The sequence below is a fragment of the Pelmatolapia mariae genome, linkage group LG9, assembly GCF_036321145.2.
Source record: "Pelmatolapia mariae isolate MD_Pm_ZW linkage group LG9, Pm_UMD_F_2, whole genome shotgun sequence".
Classification (NCBI taxonomy): Eukaryota; Metazoa; Chordata; class Actinopteri; order Cichliformes; family Cichlidae; genus Pelmatolapia; species Pelmatolapia mariae.
This window is the reverse complement of record NC_086235.1, coordinates 31,528,557-31,553,615: the sequence shown is the minus strand read 5'-3', so window position 1 is coordinate 31,553,615 and position 25,059 is coordinate 31,528,557. Positions and strand designations below refer to the sequence as shown.

Genomic DNA, 25,059 nt, shown 5'->3' with positions numbered 1-25,059 from the left:
GTTGCTCACAGGGGATGTAGCTCAGTGGTAGAGCGCATGCTTTGCATGTATGAGGCCCCGGGTTCAATCCCCGGCATCTCCACACTTTTAGTGCTGAAGTAATCTGGTGCCGCTTTGCAGTGTGTCACTACACGTGAAACGTGTGGTGTGTAAAAACAACGTATCCACAGTCAGTCGTCCTGCCGTCTTTGTAGGCTGGTAGGTAAAATATTTGAAGACAAACATTAGATCTAATCACAGTCTTAACCACTTTTTAAAGTATTTTTGTTTTCATTTTCTCTAAAAACTTTGAAGAAGCCATAAAAGCTTCCATGCTTATGTGCAGATCAATAATATTTTTTGCCACTTCATGTCCTGACTAGTTTTCCTCCCTCGCTGAACTCTAATAAGTCTGCAAGCTTTGCAGTTTATATGAGGAACAGACGTGGAGAGGGCAGCAAATCAAGTCTATGCTTCTTTCTTGCAGCATTACACGTTCTCGAGTAGACCAGGAGGCACACAAGGCCACCAAAGAGAAAGAAATCCTCAGTTTTTTAAGTGTTCAGTGAGCCTACAGCAGCACGTCGAGATCTCGTTCTAGTACTTATGAAGGCTGCCGGCAGGTGGCAGTATCTGTCTGCAACGCTCAGTGGAAACCGTGACCGTGACAGTAAATACTGCAACTTTCATTTCAGCTTGACAGGCACGTCTCTGGGCTGAGTTCACCGCCCACTCACATGTGACGCTTATAGAAAGAGGAAGAGTGGGCCCGGGCTGCAGATAGGACACAACACTTTACACCACACGGGTTTCCCTGATGCAAATTCAGTAGCAGATACTGCCCATGACTAAATATGAACAAATAAAAGTTGTCTAGTGGCGAACTTTGCTACAACTTGATTCACGTTTGATCTCTGTGATCTAGCTGCTAGATTGGGGAATTCAGGAAAACCCACATGAAGAGGCTTCCAATGAAAAAGCTAGTTTGGGGTTTTTTTTTGTTTGTTTTTTTTTGCTGTTTACTGCTGAAATATTGTAGAAAATGCGGCATGAGCATTTCTAGTCATGCAGTTGTGATTCATGTAGAGTGATTAGTGCTGGGTAAATCTGATCAGATTTGCTGAAATGTGGGAAAACTGAGAGTTAGAAAGTCAACTGGGAATTCAAAAGAGTTGTTTCAGTGAGAGAAAGCTGATGTTTCATACTCTGTAATCACCTTTTAATTTTGGTCCAGACTGAAAGGTTTGGACAAGTTTTGCATGTTAGTGCTGTGGGATAGTGCACATGTTGGTATCAAGCTGATAACAAGTAAATACTAGGTCAGTATTGCTGATACCAACACTGATACCCATACTGATGATCTACAGAGGTAGTGTTTATAAGGGAGAGCATTGTGTCATGATTTATGGGATAAATCAACACCAATTTGCTAATTCTGAACACATTTTAAAGAGCACTAAATCACTTTGGTTTTTATTTTCCACAATAATAAGGTAATAGAACAAAACACGCCTTCCAGCTGAGTTTTGTTGTTCATGTATTTCAAACATGGGATTTTTGGAGACCCAGGACGTGAACGCTCTAAAGAACTTCGGCTTCACTTCTGTTGTTTAAATGAGTCATGAGGGATAAATAAAATAGACATGACAGTCAACCAAAAAAGGTTCAGACATTTTTCATATTGCATATTACATATTTCGTTTTTTCTTTTTATAAAAGGATAATTTAGTGAACACACTTCAGAGGGCTACATACTGAACTTAGAGTACAGAAATGTTAGAAGTGTCGATATTTGGATTGATCCAGCCACCTCTATCACATGGATTGTTGTGCATTTGGACATTCATAAAGTCCAGCAAGTTCATATTTGCACTCATGTCTGTAATTGCAGGTGGATTCTCTCTCTCCTCCTGGTTTGCAGTCCCCATCAATCACTACCCTTCTAATGTGTAAAAGCCATAATAATGATAATGATAGTGCAGAGTTGTAGTTAGAAACAAGGTGATTAAGGACCTTCAAAGTAATTTTAAAACATCTTAAAATCTGGTCTAAAACTTGCTGGAAGTTGGTGCAAAATGCTGAAACAGGAATTGTTCTAGTTAAAGGCCTGGTCGGGGAGTTCTGTAGAGTCGGCAGTCTTTCAGTGCCGTTCTGCTAAGGCAGGTGAAAAGGTAGTAATATCGCCACATAACCTTCAAAATAAAACAGGAAGTAAACCTAAAGGGGGACCAAGAGCAAACTCAAAATGAAAGAAGCAGGTAGCGGGGAACAAAGGAGGCACATGAATAAAGACTAACACTCAGAAAAACAAGAACTGAGGATTTACAAGAAAAATGTATGATTCACAATAAGAGGCACAGAAAAAGCAAAAGCTAAGGATAATAAACGGGAACCTCAATAAGAGCAGTACGAACTCTGACCTTTCATCTCACGTGAGCAGAGGTGGGTAGAGTAGCCAAAATTGTAATCAAGTAATAGTGGCACTACTTCATGGTAGTTTTACTCAGGTAAAAGTAAAAAGTAGCCATCCAAGAAATTACTTAAGTAAGAGTAAAAACGTTTTTTGTAAAAAAGCCTACTTGAGTAACTGATCAGAGCATCTGATTTTATGTTTAAAAATGAGATAATCAGACAAACAAAAATGTAGTTTCGTGCAAGTTTTGGTATTTTAAAAGCAAAAAAATACTACTAAATATTAAATACTATAAATAACATGATTACAAAATAATAAATCTAAGCAGAAGAAACACTTTTCCAAATCATTATTAAACTAATATTCAGAGTAGGTATATTACCTATGGTGCTACTTTACTTCTCCAAATGGCACAACAGGCTCAGCAGATAGAATAACATTAAAACAACAAACTTTATGTACAACTGTAGGTTTGTGTCTGTGTCTCATGCATTTTTGGTTAAAACGTGTTTATCATTCATTCCCTGAAGTTACTCACACTGAGTAGAGTAGTCAGAATTTTTTCTCAAGTAAGAATATTACTCAAGTAACAGTTAAAAGCATAGTATAGTAAAATTAGTTATTTTTAAAAAAAAAGTTACTCAAGTAAATGTAGCTACATAAATGTAATTAGTTACTACCCTTCTCTGCACGTGGGTTATGTGTTCTTATGCTGATGTCATTATTCGAAACTTTGCTAAAGCCATGAAGAATCTATGGCAGAAAAGAGGGAAGTGTTTGTTAGAGCCCATTTAAACTCTGTTGGTATAATCAGAATCTAGGTTTCACTGGTAAATGGGTTGTCTTACCCCAAAAAGCCAAATAGAAAAGTTGCAACAGAATTACATTCATGATTCCAGTAGACCACCTTGATATTTGAGCTAATTACAGTGATCTAAGGATATATGTCATTGGATGTTAAATGTTTCATTGTATCATTTGTTGCATCTCTGATGAAATGCTTGTGTTTTTTCTGCACATTATTTGCATTTTTCCATTAGTACAGATGTAACATACAGGTAACATTCAGGTATCAAATGTTAGAGCTAACAGTCATGATTTTAATAAACTGATGCTCAGTAATGCCTCCCGTCTGTTGCTCATTCTAAAAAAACTGTCAGCCCAGCACCAGGAGCTCCTTCTGCAGACGTGGGACTGGTGACAGTTAACGGTTGTAAGAAAAAGAAAGTAGAGGCAGTCAGCTGACTGAATGTGAAACATACTGACATACTCAAGTTTTGAATTTCATTCACCTTTCCAGGAATCTCCCTTAGTGAGTTCAAAAAATGAATAGCAGCTAACGAGTTATGGCTGCAGTGACATATACACAGACAATTTGGGATTTTTGAGTTCATTGCATTTATTGCAGAATGACATTTTGAAAACTCTTGGTAATTTCTACACTTAATACTAAAGAAAGCAGATGTAAATTATTGTTGCTTTCAGCAGAAACACACACTCGTAAAGTGCCCAAAATGCTGAGTTTATCTTATTTAATTACATGTAAATTTTGTTACATAATTACAATGTAAAATATTAAATTCAGTGGAATCTGGTCTGGTTTACTTGATATAGATTTGATTTGTACTGATCACATTTTCCTTTATGATTAATTATTAAATTAAATAAATCTTTGATTTGACAAATTTCAGTTGCATTTTACTTAAAATGATTGCTTCATGTTCATTGAGGGTGCAGAATGTTTTTGTTTTAGCGAGGCATGAAATATGGGCTTTCTCTGAGAGTTGGGAACTCAGAAGAGATGTAAAGCTGCATCCAAGCCTTATATCACCAAGCAATGCAAAGCAATACAATGGTGTAAAGCACGCTGCCACTGAACTCTAGAACAGTGGAGATGTGTTCTCTGGAGTGATGAATCGTACTTCTTCATTTGGCAATCCAACGGATAAGCCTGGGTTTGGCAATTGCCAGGAGAATACCAAGTGTAGAGTTTGATGGAGGGGAATAATGATGTTGGGTTGTTTTTAAGGAGTTGGGCTCAGTCCCTCACTTCCAGTGAAAGGAACTATTAATACTTCAGCATACTGAGACATTTTGGAGAATTTCCCAACTTTGTGGGAACAGTTTGGGGATGGCCCCTTCCTGTTCCAACATGACTGTTTCAGTGCACACAGCAAGCTCCATAAAGACATGTATGTATGAGAAGGCTTGGTGTGGAAGAACTTGACTGGCCTGCACAGAGCCCTGACCTCAATTTTGGTCCAGACTGAAAAGGCTGGACTAGTATTGCACATATTGTCGAATGTTTAATTGTATAATTTATTGGATCTTTGTGAAACATAGTGACATACTCGAGTTTTCAGTTTCCTTTGCATTTCCAGGAATCTCCCCTAGCAATTTCAAAAACAAATAGCTGCTAAAGCTAAGGCTGCAGTGACATATACACAGACCATATGGGATTGTTGAGTTTATTGCATTTCTTGCAGAATGACACTTTAAAAACTCTGGGTAACTTTTACACTTAATACAAAAGAAAACAGAAATAAATCACTTGCTTTTTTTCCCTTTCAGTATAAAGCAGCGCATGCCTCATCTCAGTGGATGTACAGAACATAAAAAAAAATCACTCATCGCATTCATTCCACAGAAGCTTCATTTTGCAAAGCACAGTGTTGCCAAGAATATTCCACAGGAATTAACAGGAGGACGTTCGAAAAGAACTACACATCATACATGTTTACACACATACTTTAAGACACAGCTTACACTTTAAGTAACTCAAATGATACAATAACTTTTTTCAGAAGGTTTTAGGAGAAAAGAAAACAGCGTGCATTTATCACCATGAACCCGAACTGAAATAAAGTACAAACATCCCACAAAAGAAGTGTGGGAAATTATATGTAGAGTATAATGCTTTTTTATTCACAATGCATCCAAACACTGTCCTGCAGCGTTTTCTATTTCAGGCCGAACTGGATCCATTCATTCCAAGTCACACTTGCTGTTTTACATCATTACGAGTCATGTTGGCTATAGCTGTCCACGAGTCTCAGCCATTTATGTGGCCTTAAGAACAGTTCAGCCTTATAAATGGTGTTGTCTGGTCATTTGTTAGCCATACTCTGAGGAAGGGGGCCCTGTCACCAGTTTAGAGTAACCTGACAAGGCCCCGAGGTCAATGTACAGTGAGCCCTTCCTCCTGATGTGTCCAGAACCTTCAGAGTACAGAGAGGATTCTGCAGAGAAGACCAGGTACATGTTAACGTAAAGTAGCCAGCTTATTATTAATAACAGAGAACAAACTGAGCTCGGCACTAAAGGCTTTACCCTGCGTGGTGTCGTGGTGCTGGCTCTGCTGCCGTAGCAAGGTGTGGGTGGCCTCTTCCAGGGCCGAGTCAAGACTCCAGCAACGCGGCTGATCCTCTCTGGGAGGGTTGATGGCGTCATCCTTTAGTAGCTCAGACGCCGAGCTCCGCAGCGCAGGGTTCCTCTCTAGGGCTCGCTCCAGGAAGGACCGCATAACTGGGCTGCAGTCCTCCGCAATGTCCTCCAAAGGAGGGGCCTGCTTGTGGATCTGTTTGGAGACAGATAATACAAGACTGTCATTAAAGAAGAGAAAAACAAAGCTAGTACTTCCAAATAACTCGAGAACAAAACAGCTATGCAGAACTGAAGCTGCCCTTTTTTTTCAGTGGCTATGTGAGCAGTGGTTTGTAAAACCAGTATGGTTACAATAAACAGGAAGAAGGAGCAGCTGCAAAGCTCAGCCCGTACAAGTGACTTTGCCCTGTAATGCTACTTCTCCATGACGGCAGTTTCAAGTGGAAGTGAGTAAACGGCCAGAGCAAAAAAGCTGATAATCATTTTAAAAACAGAAATGGGACTAGCTAAAATGGAAAGAGCCCATGTAATGGAACGCTTTTAGATGAAACAGTGGTGAATGACTAAATAAGCCACAGGTCACCCACTGCAAACATCCTCTTTATCGCCTGGCAATCTTGACTGCGAAGGGCGTGAGCATGTTGTGTGCGGTAAGTGTGTCACTATTTGACTCGCAGGATACTAACAACACAGGACTGTCTCTGCTGAGGCATGTAACAGAGGCATATGTCTCCAATGGTAATTGGTAACCAAGGAGGATTTATACCTGCAGCTAGGAAAGAGCAACATTAACACTAAAGGAGTTGTTTTTCCTAATGAGTGATTGTCTCTTTCCTTTTAGGTCTGTGTTGGCCCAACATACTCAGTGCTTTCATGCTATTCAGTGTGCACCAGCCACTGAGGTGCAGGTAGCATACAGTGGGGTTGTTGTTGTTTTTTTAAGAGCAATTTTAGGAAAAAAGAAAAATCAAGAAATGAAAACAAACAAAAACAAAATTAAGTGATGTACTAATTTGCTGTGTAATAACTATTTCATGGGAAACCTTTCACAGTTTATCTACAAACTGATTTACTATCATGCAATCTAGCATTAAGCATAAAGGTCAGCTCATGCTGATGGGAAAGTACTTGGTCATAAATCAGAGCACTGAAACTTAAGAGATACCGACGTTCCCAAATAAGGCAAACATCAGCATCCAACTTTAGGGTCATCAGACGTCTCTGGTGCGCAAATTCAAACATGCTTTTTCCCCCCCAATATCACAAATTCATCCTGTGAGGACCACAAATATCTGCACCAACCATTCTGGTTGCGTTCATTTCCCTATGATGTGATTTTCATGTGCAGTACTTACAATGTAGAGGTAGGATGGATATGCAGTGCGTGGGTATCTCCTGACCCAGGGAGGACTACCGGTCTGCATGTGAATGATGGTGGTGCCCAGGCTGTAGATGTCTGTCTTGGTGCTGTGTCCTCGACACAGAACCAACTCTGGACTCATATACATCTGAAAGAAAGACGGGGGATGTTTAATGGGTGACTTTTAACATGGCTGCAGATCAGAATGGCAGAGAGAGAGAGAGAGAAACAAGTTCCCTTTTTATTCAGTGCAACAGTCAAATTCTCCGTGTCAGCGAGACACAACAAACAGGAAGTGACCTGTTGTTAGTGTAAAAGGGGTTTTCTGCCTGCAACCAAACAAGCAACCTGCAGACCCACGCTGCGCATGAAAAAAGGTAAGGGAAGTGCAGAAGTGTGTTGGCCTTTGGAGGGTGAAAGGTAAACACACCAGAGTTCATCTCTTTGTGTCTTTCTGCTGGAAATTCCAGCTTGCACTCCCATGTTCATGTAACCCTGAGCAGCCCAGCATATTTACAGGCTGTGCCTGTAAATACGCACAGGATGTGCCTCTCTTATTATTACTCCTGGGTGTCTGCCCTGGGACTTTCCACAAGCACTTGAGAGGCCCGGGGGTGCATGTACACAGAACTATATAGACTGACACACAAGCATGGGAAAGCAAGGACCAGTGGGTGAGAAGGTGTGTGCAAAATCTTCATCCTAAAAAAAAACAACTTAAAGAGCTGAAAGCCCTGAGCATCAGCAAACTATTAATAGTGGCTGTGAGGCCAATGAGTGCACTGACTGCTCTAAATTAATGCTTGCCAGTCACTGACTCTGTAATCATTTTGGAAAAGCACACAAGTGCTGACAAGTCGTGGGACTAATTTGCTAAAATCCCTAGGGAAGTCTAGTGTGAGTCACGTGTCAACACACGCTCCAGATCAGCAAAAGAAAAGCAAGCATTGATTGGAGAGAGCAATTACTCAAAACAGAATTCATTACAGGGCTACACTTACATCTTTTAAGGCGGAGCAGCTTATTTCCTTACCTCTGTTCCTCTAAGATCTCTGGGAATGTATACATCATCTGTCATCTGCACTGTCAGCCCAAAGTCCACCAGGACTGCTTTGTCTGACATCAGGACAATGTTGCTGGCTGTGGAGAGATGAAAAAAAGGAGGTGTGATTCACGTTGGTGCTTGAACTGATAAGATTTCAGTTTCAGGTCCACTGAGTCTGTATTGATCTTAAGCATGAAAACGATAAGTAGGTCACAGGCTTTGGCAAAGGAAATTGCCATGAAGACACTCATCCTTCTCCTTAAAATGTCACCAAGGTTTAATTACATATTTTGACTGCAGGCAGGAAATGCTAAGAACCGCAGCTTGTCAGAGGGCCAGAATGGTCATTTTAATAAGTCACTTGCCTCTCTGGACCATAATTGTAACCCTGACTGAGCATGAGAAGCAGGCTGGAATTTCCAGACAGCCAGCAAGCCTTTAAGCAGTGAGGCTGACAGACAGCTCTGCAGAATGCTTTGATCCCAGCAGCACTGCTGTGGTTCCTCAGCTGAGCTCCACCTGCAGTAACTAGGGCGTATTTGTGTGATCTGTCATGATAGCTACCAGTCACTGTGACCAGGCTACCTTTGAAGAATTACTGAAAAAGCATCAGTCAATCTATCAGATTCCTATGATCTGCTTGGTTTGTGGCTGTTCACTGATTCATTCTTTTCAGCGAATTGAGTTATTCACAAGAGCAATATCCGTCTGTGGCTTGAATTTGACGCATAGAAGATACAAACTGTGATTGCATAATTTCCTGTAACCTATGTACTTGTTCAATACCATGGAGCACATCCATCAAGAGTAAGTGACACACATCTTTTATGCTTACGTTTGATGTCATGGTGAATGACGTTGTGCGAGTGCAGGTACTCCAAGCCCCGCAGGACTTGCTTGGTCACCCAGATGATTTCGAACTCTCTCATCGGTCCGCAGCTGTCCAGTTTCTCCAGCACAGAGCCGCCTTCGCCGGCCTCCATGAACAGGTGGATGCTCTGGTTCCAGAGCAGAACGCCGTACAGCTCGGCGATGTTCTCATGGCGAAAGCGGGCCTGAAACTCTACATCAGCGGCTTTGAAGTTCTCCATGGGGATCTAGCGAGGGAGATAAGACACATGATCACAAATAGCCCACCGTTTTGGGAAACATGTTCATCTTATTTCTTGGAGTGAGTTAAAAGGCTCGGTGACACCATTGCATTTGACTGTTAAATATGAAGCCAATGAGCTAAATGAGACATCCTGGGGACTGCTGGCCAAATGGCTCAGTGTTTGCTTACAGTTACAATAAACTGACTTTTCACAATTTGCATTTTTATTGGTTAGGGTGGCTTTATTTGACAGTGCACAGAGGATTTATCAGTTATTGGTAGAGCTAGCTAGCTCGGTAAAATGCATACTTAGATCTGTCCATATATTTTCTTCCACTTCTTCCAATTCTGTATTGTGGTTTATTTGGAGCCTATCCCAACTCCACGCAGAAAGGCCCCAGCCGGCCGGTGGATTTGAACCCAGGAATCCACAGTGCTAACCACCACACAGTGTGAGAGCAAAATGTGCTACTTACATATAAAATGCTGAAGTTTTGGACCCTGCCTCAAGTGGCAATTTAAGGAACTACAGTTAATGGTTCATTTTTATTATAATTATTGTTTTTTTTACCCTGACAGCCTAATCGGGTAGTTCAGCTCAGTTAGTTCTGCAAATAAAGTATACATTTAATACATACTTCACAAGGACACTGACTCTTTCTGTATTTAACAGATTAGCTGACATAGTAACATACTGTTATCCTGTTTTTTGTGCTTTAAGAAATCTATTGTTATTAGTTTGTCAGTGATAATTTTAAAGTTGTTTCTTTAAAGAAATATTTTCTCAGTAATTATTATCTGATGATGGCATTGTTTTAAGCAGATAAGGACATCCTAACTCCAAGCCCTTATTGCAAACTATTTCCAGTAAATCCTCTGCAGTACATTCACAGCAGCGTGAAAAAAAAAAAAAACACTGTGTCAACATAGTATTCTGACGATAACACCTGACTAGAGAGGAAAGTACTCGTTCCTCATTTGTCAATATTTTCCATACAACAGCGTAAGCACGCTGCCTCCCTCCCTCCTCTTTCTCAAGCATAGATCTGCCCAGATAGAAGCAGCATGTGTGGTTTTTACATGTGTCTTTAATGAATCTGACCCTGTCACAAACATCCAGAGGAGCTGTGGGAAGTTATTGTTGAAATTCCAGTCTTACATTAATCCCTGCCCATGTTGTAAGTTTGTTACAAGAACAAATAGTTCTTCATTCAGCAACCCTGTTCCTCTTTCACTCAGTGAACATAGCAAATGTCACGCTGGCACCAACAATCTTTGTACAAACAGAGGAGTAATTGGACTGTGAACAAGCAGTATTTGGCAGGTTAAATATTTGGCACGCAGGTCAAGAGCTGTCGAGAAGTCAAGCACAGGCGGGATTTCTAGTCACCGATCAGGAAGACTCACCAGTTTGCAGGCCATTCTCTTCCTGGTGGTGGTGTCCTGAGCCAAGTGGACTTTCCCAAATGAGCCCTTAGGCACGAGGCCAGACCCATGATTCTTGTAGGTCAATTTCCATGGAAACAGGAGCACGTCCATGTTAATCTGGTAGCGGCCTTTTTTCACAGCCATGTCCTTCTACAAAAACAAGATTTGTTTTTAGGAAGGAAAAAAAAAAAAGAAAATTATGCAAGTTTTTCTAGGCTGACCACATCAACTAAACATTCAGGTTACGTTGGAGATTAAAAAAAGAAAAAACAACAAGATTCTCACCTTATTTAGGAGGACTCCCATTTCCTCTGGCAGGTTTGGCAAGGCTGCCGTCTGCATGCTGGACAGGAGGTTGACAAAGGACAGGACCTCTGTCACAGTCCCATATCGAACTCCATTAGCGTAGTCCTTCTGCTCACTCCCCAAAACCACCACCTCCCCTGCCTCCTCATTCTCATCCATCTCCTCCTGGGAAAGTCCTTCTTCGTCTTCCAGCGACAAGGTTTCTTCTTCCTCCTCTTCCTCGAGCCGATATAGAGTCTCTGCAGCGTTAATAATGTCCTCTAAATTCATGTGAGCCAAGAGCAGTTCTATTCCCGTGTCATATTTGTAATCCATGTTAATGCTCCGTTTGTCCAGCTCCATCTAAAATCAAACATCAGGAGGTCAGTGTGGGGACTGTTTCCGTGCTGACTTGAATTGTATAAGCGAGCGGATCGTTCATGACTGGGAAGGTTCACGTGGGGAGCAGGACGTGCAGTGAAACTACACTTAAGAAGTGAAGCTTTGATACAGCTGGCTGAACACACAGCTGGGAGGGGCTTCACAGGGCTGTTTTCCAAGCAAAAGAAGGGAGTTTCGCAGTAAAGCTGGGAAGCCCCCCCAGGAAAGCTTGAACCTTATTATACATCTATAAAACAACAACTGCCCATTATTATAACTATTATTAGCATTATGATGCCGCGATAAAGAGTTCAGCTCACATTACCCGATGCAAATCATACACATGTGCATTAATGCAAATTCCATGCAACGTTTGAAATAAATACATAAAAAATAAACCGTATTACGATCCAAACATGCAAATTTAGAATAGGTGCCTAGAAAAATAAAACAAACAAACAAACAAAAAACAGTAGCTGTAGAGCTAAAACTAGCTATCTGCCAAATAGTCAGCTGCTTAAAGAAAAAATAGAGTTTCGCTAAATAACAGGAGTTACTTATTTGAGTGACAGAAACCACGCGTTACCTGCCTTATGAAATTGAGTCGGAAGCTTAAGCGCACCGTCGTGTCTTCATTGTGGCGCCCCGCAGACTGTCTGATGTATGAAGCTCCGTGGATTGTGTTTAGAACGAAGTAAACACAGGAAGTGTGGCGTGTCTGTGGAGGTGGAGTACCTCTTTAGTGTCAGCTGCCAGCAGCCCTCTCTCGCTGTCTTTGTAGGTTTCGTTTTCCCTTTTCTTGTTTCCTCAAATGAAAAAACTCAAAAAAACCGAAAAGCTTTCAGGACTGTTGGGTGCTTTCCTATCGGGAGACGTGTCTCGTTTAATGTACGATGCATAATATATCACCAACACTGAAGCTTATTCGTAGTAAATAAAATAAAAACAAATTTTAATTCAATTTCAAATTTGATACCTTTAAAAGACGTTACAGACTCAGCCCAAAGAAATCGGATGATAGTTTTTTAAACACTAGAAAGTGTCTTTTCTGGTATCTCTAGGTTGCCGTAGACAGGACCAGCCGCATGCGCATTTGCGCTTCATTCCGAAAAACAATGGCGTCCTCCTTTGCTGTGTGCAGGTTACATATGAGAGGAAGGGCCAGCCTCGCGAAGTGCCTACAGAAAACCGACGCGTTTCTTCACAGAAGTATAGGAACAGACGTCGTTATTGCCCGAGCTGAGGCCACTCGAAGTGACGAAAGTGGTTAGTAATTAAGCCTAGAAAAGAAGCTGGCCTTTAGGCTAGCCCTAATACACCGCCGTGTGATGTCGAGTGAGCACCATTCCAAACTCCCCTGAGAAACGTTATATTTTTGTTGGTGAAGGCCGTAACTCTAAGTGTGTTGTGCGTTTTACACAATATGTGACCCGTAAGAAATCACTGGGTCATACGTAAAATTCGGCACTGTGACTGTTAACGATAACAACGCGATAACTCTTTTTCGGCTAAATTTTTATTATATAGAACGTTTTGAGCTTGTACCTGTCATTTGTGGGACGTGTATATTTACATAGAAAGCCCCACTGTAAAACTGGCAGTTTTTTAAATGAGGTTTGTTGACATGTTCTGGGACAATTGAACAATGAAAACTAGAACTTAACCGACGATACATCACATTTTTTGCATTTTATTATCAATTTGGTGCATCCCAGTCTTTGAACGTTTATCAGTGCAAAACTGACGTGACACACCACAGAATTATTGCCTGCTGTCACCGGCAAATGTCATATTATTTCCCAGTAAGCTGATATCAGTCACCCAAGTTGAAACTAATGTTAGGCTCATATATTTGTGCACCCCCAACCAGTCCCAAATGTCTTATACAGCTAATATTGTCCCGTCTGTCTGTTAACAACAGCGTGCTTATTACACAGTTTTAAAGGTCTTACTCTCAGAGAAAAAAACTTGACTTGTTGGATGGCTTCTTCTCTGTTGTCAGATGAAAAGAATGGAAGGAAGTCTCTGCACACTCTCCACATGGAGAGACGAGAGCAAGCAGAGAGGTCCGTTCTCATCAGCTGTCAGTCCAGTACCAATGAGAAAAAGTTCCTCAAGTATTTATCAAAACATGGAGAAATCAATAAATACTTCTTTTATGAAAGCTATGTGAGTAAAAGACCAACCTCTTCTGATAAGCAAGTACTGCTACCTCACCACCTTGTTGGAATTGTGTTACAATTATGATATTGTGTAATTCTCCAGGGAGTGTATGCTGTAGTGGAGTTTGCCAACCAGGAAAGTGTCACGTCTTTACTTGAAGGGGTGGCAATTCCTGGTGGCAGCCACGAATCCGCAGTGCCTTTCAAATCCAGACTGTTGTCACTCAGAAACCTCGGCTCAGTGGACTCATCAAACCAAGTGTCAGGCCGGCAGTGCCAACCTCAGACCACTATTCCCATCAATGAGCTAATAAAGAGACTTTCCAGAGAAGAGAGTGTATGTTGACTTATCACATCAAAAGTTATACTTACATTTTAAGTCTTGTTTGAAGTTGATTGATTTGGATGTTTCCCATTTCCTGGTTTCCCTCAGATAGACAAGCAGATAAGCTCCTTAACTGAAGCCTATCAACTCACAGAGGAGAACAGCAGGCTGCGTTTCCTCGTCTGTTCCCTGCTCAAGGATATTGCTACCGCTTATTTTCCAGAATGCACCATCAAACCCTTTGGCTCATCAGTGAATGGCTTTGGAAAGCTTGGCTGTGACCTGGACATGTTGCTGGATCTGGACAGCATCAGTGGACGCAATGTGAAACTGGTAATGAGGCTTTTTAGGTTTCTTTAGAAAATATTAGATTTATTGGCAAACAGTTTGCAGTGATTTCCTTGTGAGTTGTGAGGTAGCTTTCCTTTTAAACATTTTATCTGCATCTAAACTAACTACTCTTTTGGTTTGTTTTGTTGTCTCTGACACAAAAAAAAGGTATATGAAAGAACCACGTTCTTCTTTTGCTTCTTTCGGCTCCCTTTGGGGGTCTACACAGCAGATCATCCGCTTCTATGTGACCTTAACGTCCTCCTCTGTCATCCATGAATCCTGTCTGTGGTCTTCCTCTTTTTCTGTTCACTTTGTCTCTAAAATGCTTAATCATAGCTGTCTCTCTGATGTACTCATTTCTAATATATTGAAAATCTTAGCATCACCATCTCCACCACCTGTAAGCTCTGCCTTCTGTGTTTATTGTCAGTGCTACTGTCTTCAAGCCACACATCATAGATGGTTTCACGACCCGCTCATAAACCTTCCCTTTCAGTCTTGCTTTCCTACTGTCATAAGTCGCCCCTGACACTCATTTCCACCCACTCACCCTGCCTGCACTCTGTTCTTCACCTCTCTTGTTCACTTTCCATTGCTTTGAATGCTTGGCTGCAGGCATTTGCACTTGTCTACCTTCACCGTTATAGGAAATTAGGTTAGTATTTTTAGACTTTTTTAAGTGCCTCTGCCAGCAATTGCAGATTTGCCACCACAATCACACTTGAACCAATTTCATTTTATTATCCAGTGGCACTGAGGGAGCAATAAAACATGTGACAGAGTTATCAAACTTATTTAAGTTAATGGGCAACATGCTGTCCAAGTTGATCTCAAATGAGCTAGACCAGTAAACCCATTAAATAGCAGCATATAAAAAAATTCCCGTGAAGCACTTTTTGAAGTATATTCATATAACGAAACATCACAGATGGCTCATAAAAAGTAGGAGCAATTTGAAAAATATGCCGCAGTTTATCCTCTTTCTGGTTGTTTTTATTCCAAAAGAATGCCTCTGTGCAGCAGGGGTTCTTGTTGTGTAGGTCTTACTTAAAAATGCATCCAGTGGCCTGCATTGAACCCTTTTGCAGGGTATGTTTGGCTCATGGCACATATGTTTGAAACCACCTATACATGTATATAAAAATTGCCCTCACATATTGATTTATCTCCTGATATCACCCCACAGCGACGCACTACCCAGAAATCCTTTGCATAAAACCAAACAAAGTGGTGCAAAAGTGGTTGCTTCTTTCTTTTTGCCATCTGCTAGATCCCCACTATCTCCAGACTAAAAATGCTGATGTGTTGGTCTGACTTTCAGACAGCTGATGTGCATGTGTCTGTCTTTAGTTTGTTTGAAAGCTATGAATGCACTTGCAGTAATGTAACGGTTAACTGGCAGCTCAACTAGAATGACCACAGATATCAACTTGACATAGAAGAGAGTCACCCTGAAACATGTATTAAGTGAATATTTTATTTACATGTCATAAGACAGAAAGGTGTGGAGATACTATAGGATCAAATGAAAATAACAACTGTATGCCTCATGGTTTCTTAGGACAAAACAATTGAAAAATGAAAGTTTAAACATATCTGATTCCTCCCTGTGTGTGCAGCCTAAGTCAGGCCTCTCCCTGGAGTACCAGATGAAGCGGGCCAATTCAGAGCGAGCCGTTACTCAGAGCATCCTGTCTGTGATTGGGGAGTGCGTCGACCAGTTTGGGCCCGGCTGCGTGGGGGTACAGAAAATTCTCAACGCACGGTGCCCTCTGGTCCGTTTCGCCCACCAGCCGTCTGGCTTTCAGTGTGACCTCACAGCCAACAACAGGTACTCAGTCAGCGCAGATGTTCTGACGTCAGTGGAACGATGTGAAGGGTTCTTTGATGTAGTTCTGGTGTTGCAGTGTTCTTACAACAAATATGTAAGTGTAAAAAAAAGTCAAAGTTCCACATCATGAAATGTCAGATTTGACTTGGTCACAGTTCTCTTGCTTCACAGAAACTGCTCTTTTTACGTTACCCATAATACCATTTTTGGCCACGCTTGCGTTATAAAAGCTCCCAGACAGAAACCAGACTCTGGCAGGAAGTGCTACGATGGGTCAGTCTTGCATTTTTCCGCTGTGAAACTGAACACGAAGGCTAAGTGTGGGCTTGTTTGTGTTTCACTTCTTTTCCTTCCAACGTTATTGACTTGTGGTCTCTGCTGGTGTGTGACACAAGTACGCACACACACACACACCTGCTAACGTACAGAAAACCACTCTGCAGTTTCTAAGGAAATGGAGTTGAACCAGCCTCTGTGGGTGGCTGTGAGAGGGGGGACTTTTCTTAAATCGTGCTCACAGATCATTGAAGCGTAGCACCTTCCTGCCTGAGGTGTGAATGCGTGCATTCAAGAAAAACAGACGAACAGCGGCCGAGTCAGGCGCCAAGACCAGCTGAATGCTGCTCTCCAGCGGTACATTTAGTTTCTCTGACCTGTAATGGTCGGCCCTTGCACCATTTCTCTGAACTGTTAATGCTGTTAACACATCTCCAAGTTCTATATTTAAGGCAAAATGCAGGCATTTTATAATTGAACATAGTGTCATTTATTTTCAAAAGCCATTCCATATTACTAAATTTCCATTTGAAATCTCCAAAATCAGACAGTGAGAGGTACATAACAGCCCGCCTGGAGTTTGCCCGAAATCAGCTAAAGGACTCTCAGATCATGAGAAACAAAGTTCTCTAACTCTCTGGCTTGAATACCGAGCGTCATGTCTGGAGTAAACAAAAGTAGTCAAAATCAGCCCTACAGTGAAGCACGATGGTGGCTGCATCATTGTTGTGGGAATGTTTCCCAGCATCAGGAACTGGGATACTCATCTGGGTCCAAGGAGGGATGAATGCAGAAATACACAGACACATCCTTGATGATAACCTACTCTAGCGCTCCGAACCTCAGACTGTGAAAACTGCATCTATTTGGATGCACCGTATGCTCAGATGTCACTCTTTGTGTTCTCCACAGGGTGGCGATGAAGAGCACAGAGTTGCTCTACCTGTATGGAGAGCTGGACCCTCGGGTGCGCAGCCTGGTGTTCACTGTACGCTGCTGGGCCCGAGCTCACGGAGTCACCAGCAGCATCCCCGGGGCCTGGATCACCAACTTCTCCCTCACTGTCATGGTGCTGTTCTTCCTGCAGAGGAGGAGTCCTCCCATCATCCCCACACTGGACCACCTGCGGGACCTCGCAGGTACCATCCAGCACTCACACACCCTCTGAGAATTTGTTAATAAGTTTCAAAGTTTCAGTAGTGTTTTAGTTAATAACATTAAGAGTTATGCTTTTTTCTATTCTTAACAATCATTCTAAGCGTAGCATTTCACAGCCCAACACAACAGTCTCGTTCTTCATGCTTCAAAAACAGTGTACTTTCCAATCTTAAGCAAACACGCGTTCATTAGAAAACATTTTTCTTATTTAAGTGTCGGGCAAAAAACAAGAAGTTCATAAATTAATAATGCCTTTTTTTTCTTCACACGTTGCTTACTAACTGTTCCCTAAAATATAAAATGCAACCACCGAGTACACTAGCGGCAGTGTGGGGTGGGGGTTTTCTCTGTACAGCTGTAGTCACACTCACAAATATACCTTGGTCAATTAGTTACTTAGAAATGAAAAATGTCATAAATGATTCAACAAAAACTTTTGGTGTTAAGGAAGTTAGATTTTCAGTGTAAGATACCTGCTTTGAGGACAGTCCCAGTGCACGTGTGAAAAGGTTCCAATTAACTGAGTCAGAGTAAAATTCACGCAGCAGGGAGGAGGTGAACAAAGTAAGAGCAGCAGTCCCCACTCCCTGAATATTGTGTTTCCTGGCAAATAAAAGCAAGAAAAGCACCAAATTGTAAAATTTTGCTGAATTCAGTAAGCAAATAACACAATTTGGAAGTAACAAGAATTCTCATTTACAGCTGGTTGGGGTGATTTTCTCCGGGAAAGCAAGGGGAAAGTCTTTTCTGTTTGTAACCATGTTTAAGCACCTCTGGACACTTTGAGCTTTATTTGTTTATAGAAATGCATACATGGAATCTCCAGTTAAATTGGATTAAAACAGCTTGAAAAATTCACTGACTTCATTCACGGACGTTGTACTTCTAGCACCATTTTTGCTGTCATGGAATTCCCGATCCTTCTCTCATAACATCTCCAGTGACTATTTGTTCACCTCTAATGAACCATCTATTTACAAAAGAAGTGATGAACAACACGAGATGTTGTTGAAACAACTGCAGTTTAAACAGTGTCTTTTAAATGACATCAAACAATTCAAACGATTTTTTCTTTCCACACGTTTTTATGCCTTTGTAGTAATCCTGGCATCCACTCACCACTGAGGGTCCTAATATCTTTATTGCAGCTTTCACACTTGTGAAGCCACCCGGTGGTCTAGATTGGACCTTTTGAACTTGTGGAGGGATAATTAATGGTGTCCTGTTACTGCTGCTTTCAGTGACTGAGGTATGTGTTGGATTCTGCAGCATGCAGACCCATTGCTTTCCAGACCTTTTCTCCCATGGCAGAGGTCCCCTCGGCCTGGCAGGGACCAGCAGCTGCCTTTGCAAGACATGCTAAAACACTTGCTTTTTCCAGGTCATAGACAAAGCCCAGTTATCTGCTAATGTATGTATTCTTTAGCAGACAGGGCACAACCATATCACAATCAAGCTGATCTGGTAAACCAAGCTTGATGACTTGTTAAGTATTGGTCCACCTGCTGGTGCCCACTTCAGATAAAGAGAGGCGTTGTCCTTGTGGGGTCCTCAGCCTGAGCATAGGTGCCATTGCCATGCAGCATAATTGTGTTCAATGCACCTTTGCTGTGTCCATGACTTTCAAATTTAACTGTAGCCAAGAGCAGCATTTCAATGTCAGGTGTGACCCAGCAACACTGAGTACAACACACATCCTTCATCTACAGCCCTGGAGACTGTTCACTTGTTTTATTTAATACACAGCATCCTGGGAAAGCCTTCCAGCCATCCATCTTATTACCGTGTATATATGTGTTAGGAATGTTTAACCCAGTGTCCTTTTCTAATAGAACTGCCGTCACACCAATCTGCCCGCGAGTCCACTCGCCTCCCTCTGCCCCTCTTTCTGTCACCTTGGCTGCCTGATAATTGCCTTCCAAAAGCAATCTAACCTCACCTCCTCCCCTCCTCTCCTTCCTCTTCCTCCTCGGCACACCATTTAGCGCAGACTCTATCACACAGAGTGCTTACAGGACAATAAAAGGCCCATCACTCTGGGAAGGTCAATGACCCACCTCCTCTAGACGCACACACACACATGTGCGCTTCCAGGCAGTTATTTAAACAGCAGTATAACACACTAACATACTCACACACACACACACACCAGCCTCATGGTGGTGAAGGAGACTCGACAAGGGCACGGTTAAAGATGTAAACCAGCCAAGGAAGGACATGATACATGCTGTCTTTGTTCTTTTTTTGTTTTTTGTTTATCACGTGTGCCTGCTCTCCCCTTGCTTTCTTGTTTTCTGGCCACGAGCGCGTGACTCCATCCATCTGTGTCTTGTTTATGGCCGTCGCAGGCGTGTAAAGGCAGACGTTTTACCTTGTATCCCTGCTCTCGTCTCCACAAGGCCCCGCGGACAAGAGCGTGATCGAGGGGAACGACTGCACGTTTGTCAGCGACTTCAACAAGATCCAGCTTCAGAGCAACACAGAGACGCTAGGTGAGCACAAGAGACCGCCCCCCCACAGTTTGATATGTCGGTGACATTTGTGTTAGCGGGCTTTTGTGCTAATTCCAGTTTTCTATCTTTGCTTTAGAGCAACTGCTGGGCGAGTTCTTCGAGTTCTACGCCACCTTCCCATTCAGCCGGATGTCCATAAATATCAGAAAGGTGAGCATGATTATCCAGAACTGCCTTAGGTCATAGTTTGGTGCCAGTTGAAGGGGGTGTACCTGTTAACGGCAACCTACTTTGCTCATTTGCACCTGCCCATATTTTCATTCCTGGAGTTGTTTTGCATGATTCACAGATCAAAATAATTAACTAAGCCTGTTTTTGCTTTAGTCTCCCTTCCTTGGAGCCACCTTGCTTCTGATTGGCTGCACCTCTCAAACAGAAGGTTTATACAGCATGCTGCTATGCAAGAGCAAAGCTTGAGGTTTTATCTCTCAGGGATTACTTGTACATACACTGACCTCATTATTTGAAAGTTTTACCATGTTTTATTAGAATATCAATGCTACCACTATAGCATTATATGGCAGAAAATAAAGCAAATGGTGACAAATGAATTTAAAAACTGCAGCAGTACGAGCTTAAATGTGCAGAGACAGGTTAAGCTGGACGTATACTTTCTGGCATACAAGTATTGTGGATGGTATTAAACACGGACAAAATTTTAAGGAGTGACACAACTGTTACAATTATTGAAAATAAATATGAATCATATTCAATTGAAAGTACAGGAAATCCTTGCATGCCAAAAGCTTCAGTTTGCTCTAAATGCTCGGTTTCACGCAGATTTTCTGCTGTGTGATCTGTGTGGTCTTATAGAGAGTGGATATGACATGGTCATCTGTGAGAACAAGCCCCGCCTCCTGATGTTTCAACCTCTTGTCTGGGAGGGGCAGACAAAGGATGATCTGAGGGGTTTGCACCAATGGCCAGTGATTAGCAGACATAACAGATCCATGTATATGTCCACTTCTGAGAGCTGGAAAAAAAAGAACCATATTCTACAAAGAGAAAAGTCAGCTGCATAATTTAGGAAATGCTGCAAACAAGCTGATTTTTGAGTTGCTTAGGAAGTTCTACTCATGTTGTATCAGTCAGTACAAAGGATTTCTCCCTCTGCTAATGAAATAATAATGAGACCAACAATCGCTTCCTGTGCTTTTTTTTTTTCTCTCCATGCCAACTGCATGAATAAATAAATAGATATCTAGAAAATTCCTCACATTCAAAAGGGAGCAAATGTGAATTAAGTGGGAGCTCCAGTTTAAAATCTAAAATCAGCAAAGAGCGGTCAAAGCTACAGCAAAACTTTTAGACTGACAAACGCTTGTAAAACATTTTGGACAAGGCAAAAAGCCCTCTACTTCAAAGCTGCCATTTAGACTTCAAATCAAGTTTTCTAAACACACTGAGGCTCCTGTCCAAAGGAACGTTTGAATGAAGCTGGACTGTTAAACTGAAAAACAGCCGCGATGGCTCAGAGTGTTCTGATATACTGTCAGCATTGCTGTATATGTCGTAAAAAGGCTCAACTGGAGTCCTTCAGTGTGGGTTTGGATTTATTAGTGGATCTCGCCTCTGCAGTACTGCACAGTCATTGCAGAGTTATGGTGGGGCACACACACACACACACACACACACACACACACACACACATACATATACATTTGGCATAACTGTATGCAGGTAGTTTTAACATCGTTTAATTGAGCTGTGCATCCTCGCAGTCATTTATTCCAGTGTTACAGTTTCCGTGATTATGTCAGTTTCTGATTGTGATGTAAATTCTGTAGCATCTGCCGTTTTTTGTTTTTTTGTTTTGTTTTAGCAACTGATGCACTACGCATGCATCCATCAGACAGACGGCTATGCTTCTTCAGCAGTCCTCATCTCTACTACTATGCTACAGAGTCCTTCTTTAGCTTCTTTCTCAACAAAAAAGCATAAAAACCATGTCAGTGGGTAGTTATAACCACAGTAGGAGTGCATTCTCCAAGCAGAGCAGTATCTTAGTGGATAAAATAGATAGTGACAAAGTTTAGCTTTAAGGGCATCATTTGTAGTTATTGCAATACAATAATATTGTATTGTGTGTGAAGTATTTTGAGAATATCATATCATATGATGTCGGGGGATTCCCACATCTACATGCTAATGTGACAAAAAATTAATATGGTTTTAAAGTCAGTCCAGTGTCTGTGTTAGTCCAAATCCTCACACCTAAGGAACTGGAATAAAACTTAAAACGCACACAGAGAGAAGTTCAGCCTTCTTTCAACTCTTGCACCCAGCTGAGCTCCGGCAGGGAAATCTGCTGGTAATAAAGACCGTGTTTGCTGGATGGCGTCTTCCCACACACACAGATGACAGCTGTCCTCGTCTCATGTGATTGATGCCGGCCCCACAGGAGCCTGGCGCCCTTGAGCTTTAGATCCCAATTAGGAGGTCTGTCACATTAAGTGCAAACAAATGCATATTTGTTCTTTTTATATCCACATTTATCCTGATGTGCCTGTTTATGCCTGCGTAATACTTTCTACTGGCAACCAGGGAACATCCTCGATGGAAGTCACACTGTTTCATCGTTGGGAGTTTTTGGGGCTAATTTTTCCTCTCTGTCTATATGCGATAGTTAATTAACCTACTGCTTAAAATGTTCAGTGCTGAATAATATGCCTCTTACTCCCTATTACTCTTCCCAGTAGAAATTTTGTTGATAAAGTAGCTCTTCATGCTTTGATGGCACAGTATATGAGATGCAGCGATTTTGCTAGTGCTTAGAGTTTAATGAATCGATACCCGTGGGAAAGAGAGACCCCAGCTTAATATATGAGACTAATGTGAAGTTTGACATAGCCTCCCTACAGCACAGGAAGCTTTCAGGTAGACTGTGGTTGTGACCCTTGCCTATAGGCTTTCAACAGTGGAGCAACCACCATAAATCTGCTTTACTGTGCTACAATTCTCCGCTTCACTCCCCTTTTCTGACTGATGGCTTTATGTTGCCATCTTTAATCCTTCCTGCCCGTCCTTTATCCCCATGTGCCTTTACTGTCAGGCATTATGCAGGATACAGCATGCAAAGTACCACGGAAGCTTCTTGACTTCCCTCTGACCCACATTTTGATACTTTATTTGATGGCCACGGCATTTGGACAGATACAGACCATGTATGTTTTTTTTTTATTTCAGGCTAAGCTAATTTTTTTCCTTCTTTTTTTGGGTAAATTCAGAAAACTCTGCTCATTTCCCCAAGTCAAAAAAGACATGTCCATTTCCCTTCTTCATCTGCTACCCTGCAGAGAGGTGTTCTACTCAGCTATGTGTGCCCCAGATAGAGCAGCAAAGGGCTGAGTCCATGACCAACGAGATTGATGGACCATGACGCACAGGACACGAAGGTCTACACTTACAGCTGCTGCTGCTCACGAATGTGTTTTCAACCTGCCTTGTCCCCTTCCCTCTCCCTCCAGGGCAAAGAGCAGAACAAGCCAGAGGTGGCCCCGCTGCACATCCAGAACCCGTTTGAAACCTCTTTAAACGTCAGCAAGAACGTCAACGCCAGCCAACTCGACCGATTCGTGGCTTTGTGTCAGGAGAGCGCCTGGCTGCTCCAGCAGAGTGAAACCAGCACACCAAGAGGTGGTGGTGCGGGAGGCGAAGGTGCACCCACACCTTGGGGACTCGCTACCCTCCTTCTGCCTTCGCAGGTCGCAGGGATTAAAAGTCGCAAGAAAAGGAGGAGGGAGCCGGCCAGTGAAAGGATCAAGGGCTTGCTAGAATCATTAAAAAATAAAAATCAACTAAAGAAGAGCTAGAAGGACTCTTCCATGTCTCCACTCTCTTGTCAGGACTTCAACCTCCTCAGTGTTGCTGTGTGATGCTTCACCGTGAAGGTGAGAGAAGAGGCTCCAGGAACTGGACTGTAGTTCCAAACATGGACACTGGAGGGTGTTAGTGAGACCTATAAGTGCATATGTTTTGGGACCTGAAATAAGGGAGTCTTGGCCATGTAGGCTGTAGACTGTAGACTTTCCCACTCTGTTATGATTAAAGACAATACTGTGTAATTCAGTCTGGCCTGATGCTCGTTTCGTAGCTCAGTGTTTCACAGGTTAATTTGATTCATTATCATGTACATCACTGTTAACAGCATCAGCACAGACACCATCTGTTTACACTTCAGGCTAAATCATTATGCATACAGTTACAATATGGACGGAATAATTAAGGTTTTACTAAAAACTGTATACACTTGTTACACTTATGGAGCCCCAACACGAGTAAAGGCAGCAGAAGTGTAGCAAAATACATCAGAATCATAAATACTAAATAACCATGGAAAGAAATTTCATACGTTTTAAAATTATCCTTGTCTGATAAAATAAATTCTAAAATTTCAGTTTTTCCAAGCAGTATGATCTTTTTTTATTCTTTTTTTTTTGAGACGTGAGAAGGGTGTGTGTGTGTGTGTGTGTGTGTGTGTGTGTTTTTATCTGAAAATATATAATTTCAAGTGTAATTAAAGCAGCAAAGTGGGACAAACACTTGACTCTGTTAGAACTGTTACAGAAGTAGTACCATTGGTAGTTGGAGAAAGAATAAACTTTATATAAACAGCTTTTATATCTGATTTTTACAGGTTTAGTGGTAAAAACTGTATCAGATTTATCTGATACAGATTTATAACAGTAAAATTTGATCTACTTTGTGTGCTTTTACTGCAAATATTGCATTACAGCTAATAACCTTTGAGCAATAATAGCTTTGCTTCCTATTTACTTTGTAACTGCAGGTAATGCTAAAAAAAAGTTCATGCTATTCTATCTCTAACACTACATAACCACTAAACACAATTTTGGAACACTTCAACTTTGAGTTGTTACTGAAGTGTACTTTATGTCATTCTGACAGCAACATAAAGCACAACTTTTAGGACAGTATTGTCGTAAGATACCCAGCTTAAATATAAAGGAACCCTCAATTATCACAGTATAACACAAAGTCACTTAAACTTAAGGGATATCAATCTGTTCTGTTAGGAAGCATAACCCACTGTGAATCAGTTTCATCTGCTTTATTGCAAGTAAAAGTGACAA

The 25,059-nt window shown here is 41.7% G+C and overlaps 2 protein-coding genes and 1 non-coding gene across 5 annotated transcripts; 2 read left to right on the top strand and 1 right to left on the bottom strand.

Annotated features, from left to right (window-relative positions):
• The first annotated feature begins 10 nt into the window (after positions 1-10).
• On the top strand, positions 11-82 carry trnaa-ugc (transfer RNA alanine (anticodon UGC)). The gene has a single exon. It is a non-coding gene; the product is annotated as a tRNA-Ala (tRNA).
• A 4,770-nt stretch (positions 83-4,852) lies between these two features.
• map3k8 (mitogen-activated protein kinase kinase kinase 8) lies at positions 4,853-12,177 on the bottom strand. Of its 3 annotated transcripts, none has more exons than XM_063483754.1 (8): positions 12,104-12,177; positions 10,988-11,350; positions 10,682-10,852; positions 9,017-9,278; positions 8,170-8,276; positions 7,132-7,284; positions 5,723-5,969; positions 4,853-5,631 (listed from the first exon to the last, which is right to left on the bottom strand). In XM_063483754.1, the coding sequence occupies exons 2-8, from the start codon at positions 11,348-11,350 to the stop codon at positions 5,507-5,509; spliced, it is 1,428 nt and encodes a 475-aa protein (XP_063339824.1). In that variant the 5' UTR covers positions 12,104-12,177; the 3' UTR covers positions 4,853-5,506. The 3 variants fall into 3 exon arrangements, with proteins under 3 accessions (XP_063339824.1, XP_063339822.1, XP_063339823.1); XM_063483752.1 differs by lacking the exon at positions 12,104-12,177 and adding an exon at positions 11,959-12,087; XM_063483753.1 differs by lacking the exon at positions 12,104-12,177 and adding an exon at positions 11,955-12,078.
• Positions 12,178-12,453: 276 nt separating this feature from the next.
• mtpap (mitochondrial poly(A) polymerase) lies at positions 12,454-24,568 on the top strand. Its single transcript, XM_063484327.1, has 9 exons — positions 12,454-12,634; positions 13,371-13,537; positions 13,634-13,867; positions 13,964-14,188; positions 15,808-16,019; positions 17,208-17,434; positions 19,853-19,945; positions 20,043-20,116; positions 23,434-24,568. The coding sequence occupies exons 1-9, from the start codon at positions 12,454-12,456 to the stop codon at positions 23,776-23,778; spliced, it is 1,758 nt and encodes a 585-aa protein (XP_063340397.1). The 3' UTR covers positions 23,779-24,568.
• The last annotated feature ends 491 nt before the right edge of the window (positions 24,569-25,059 follow it).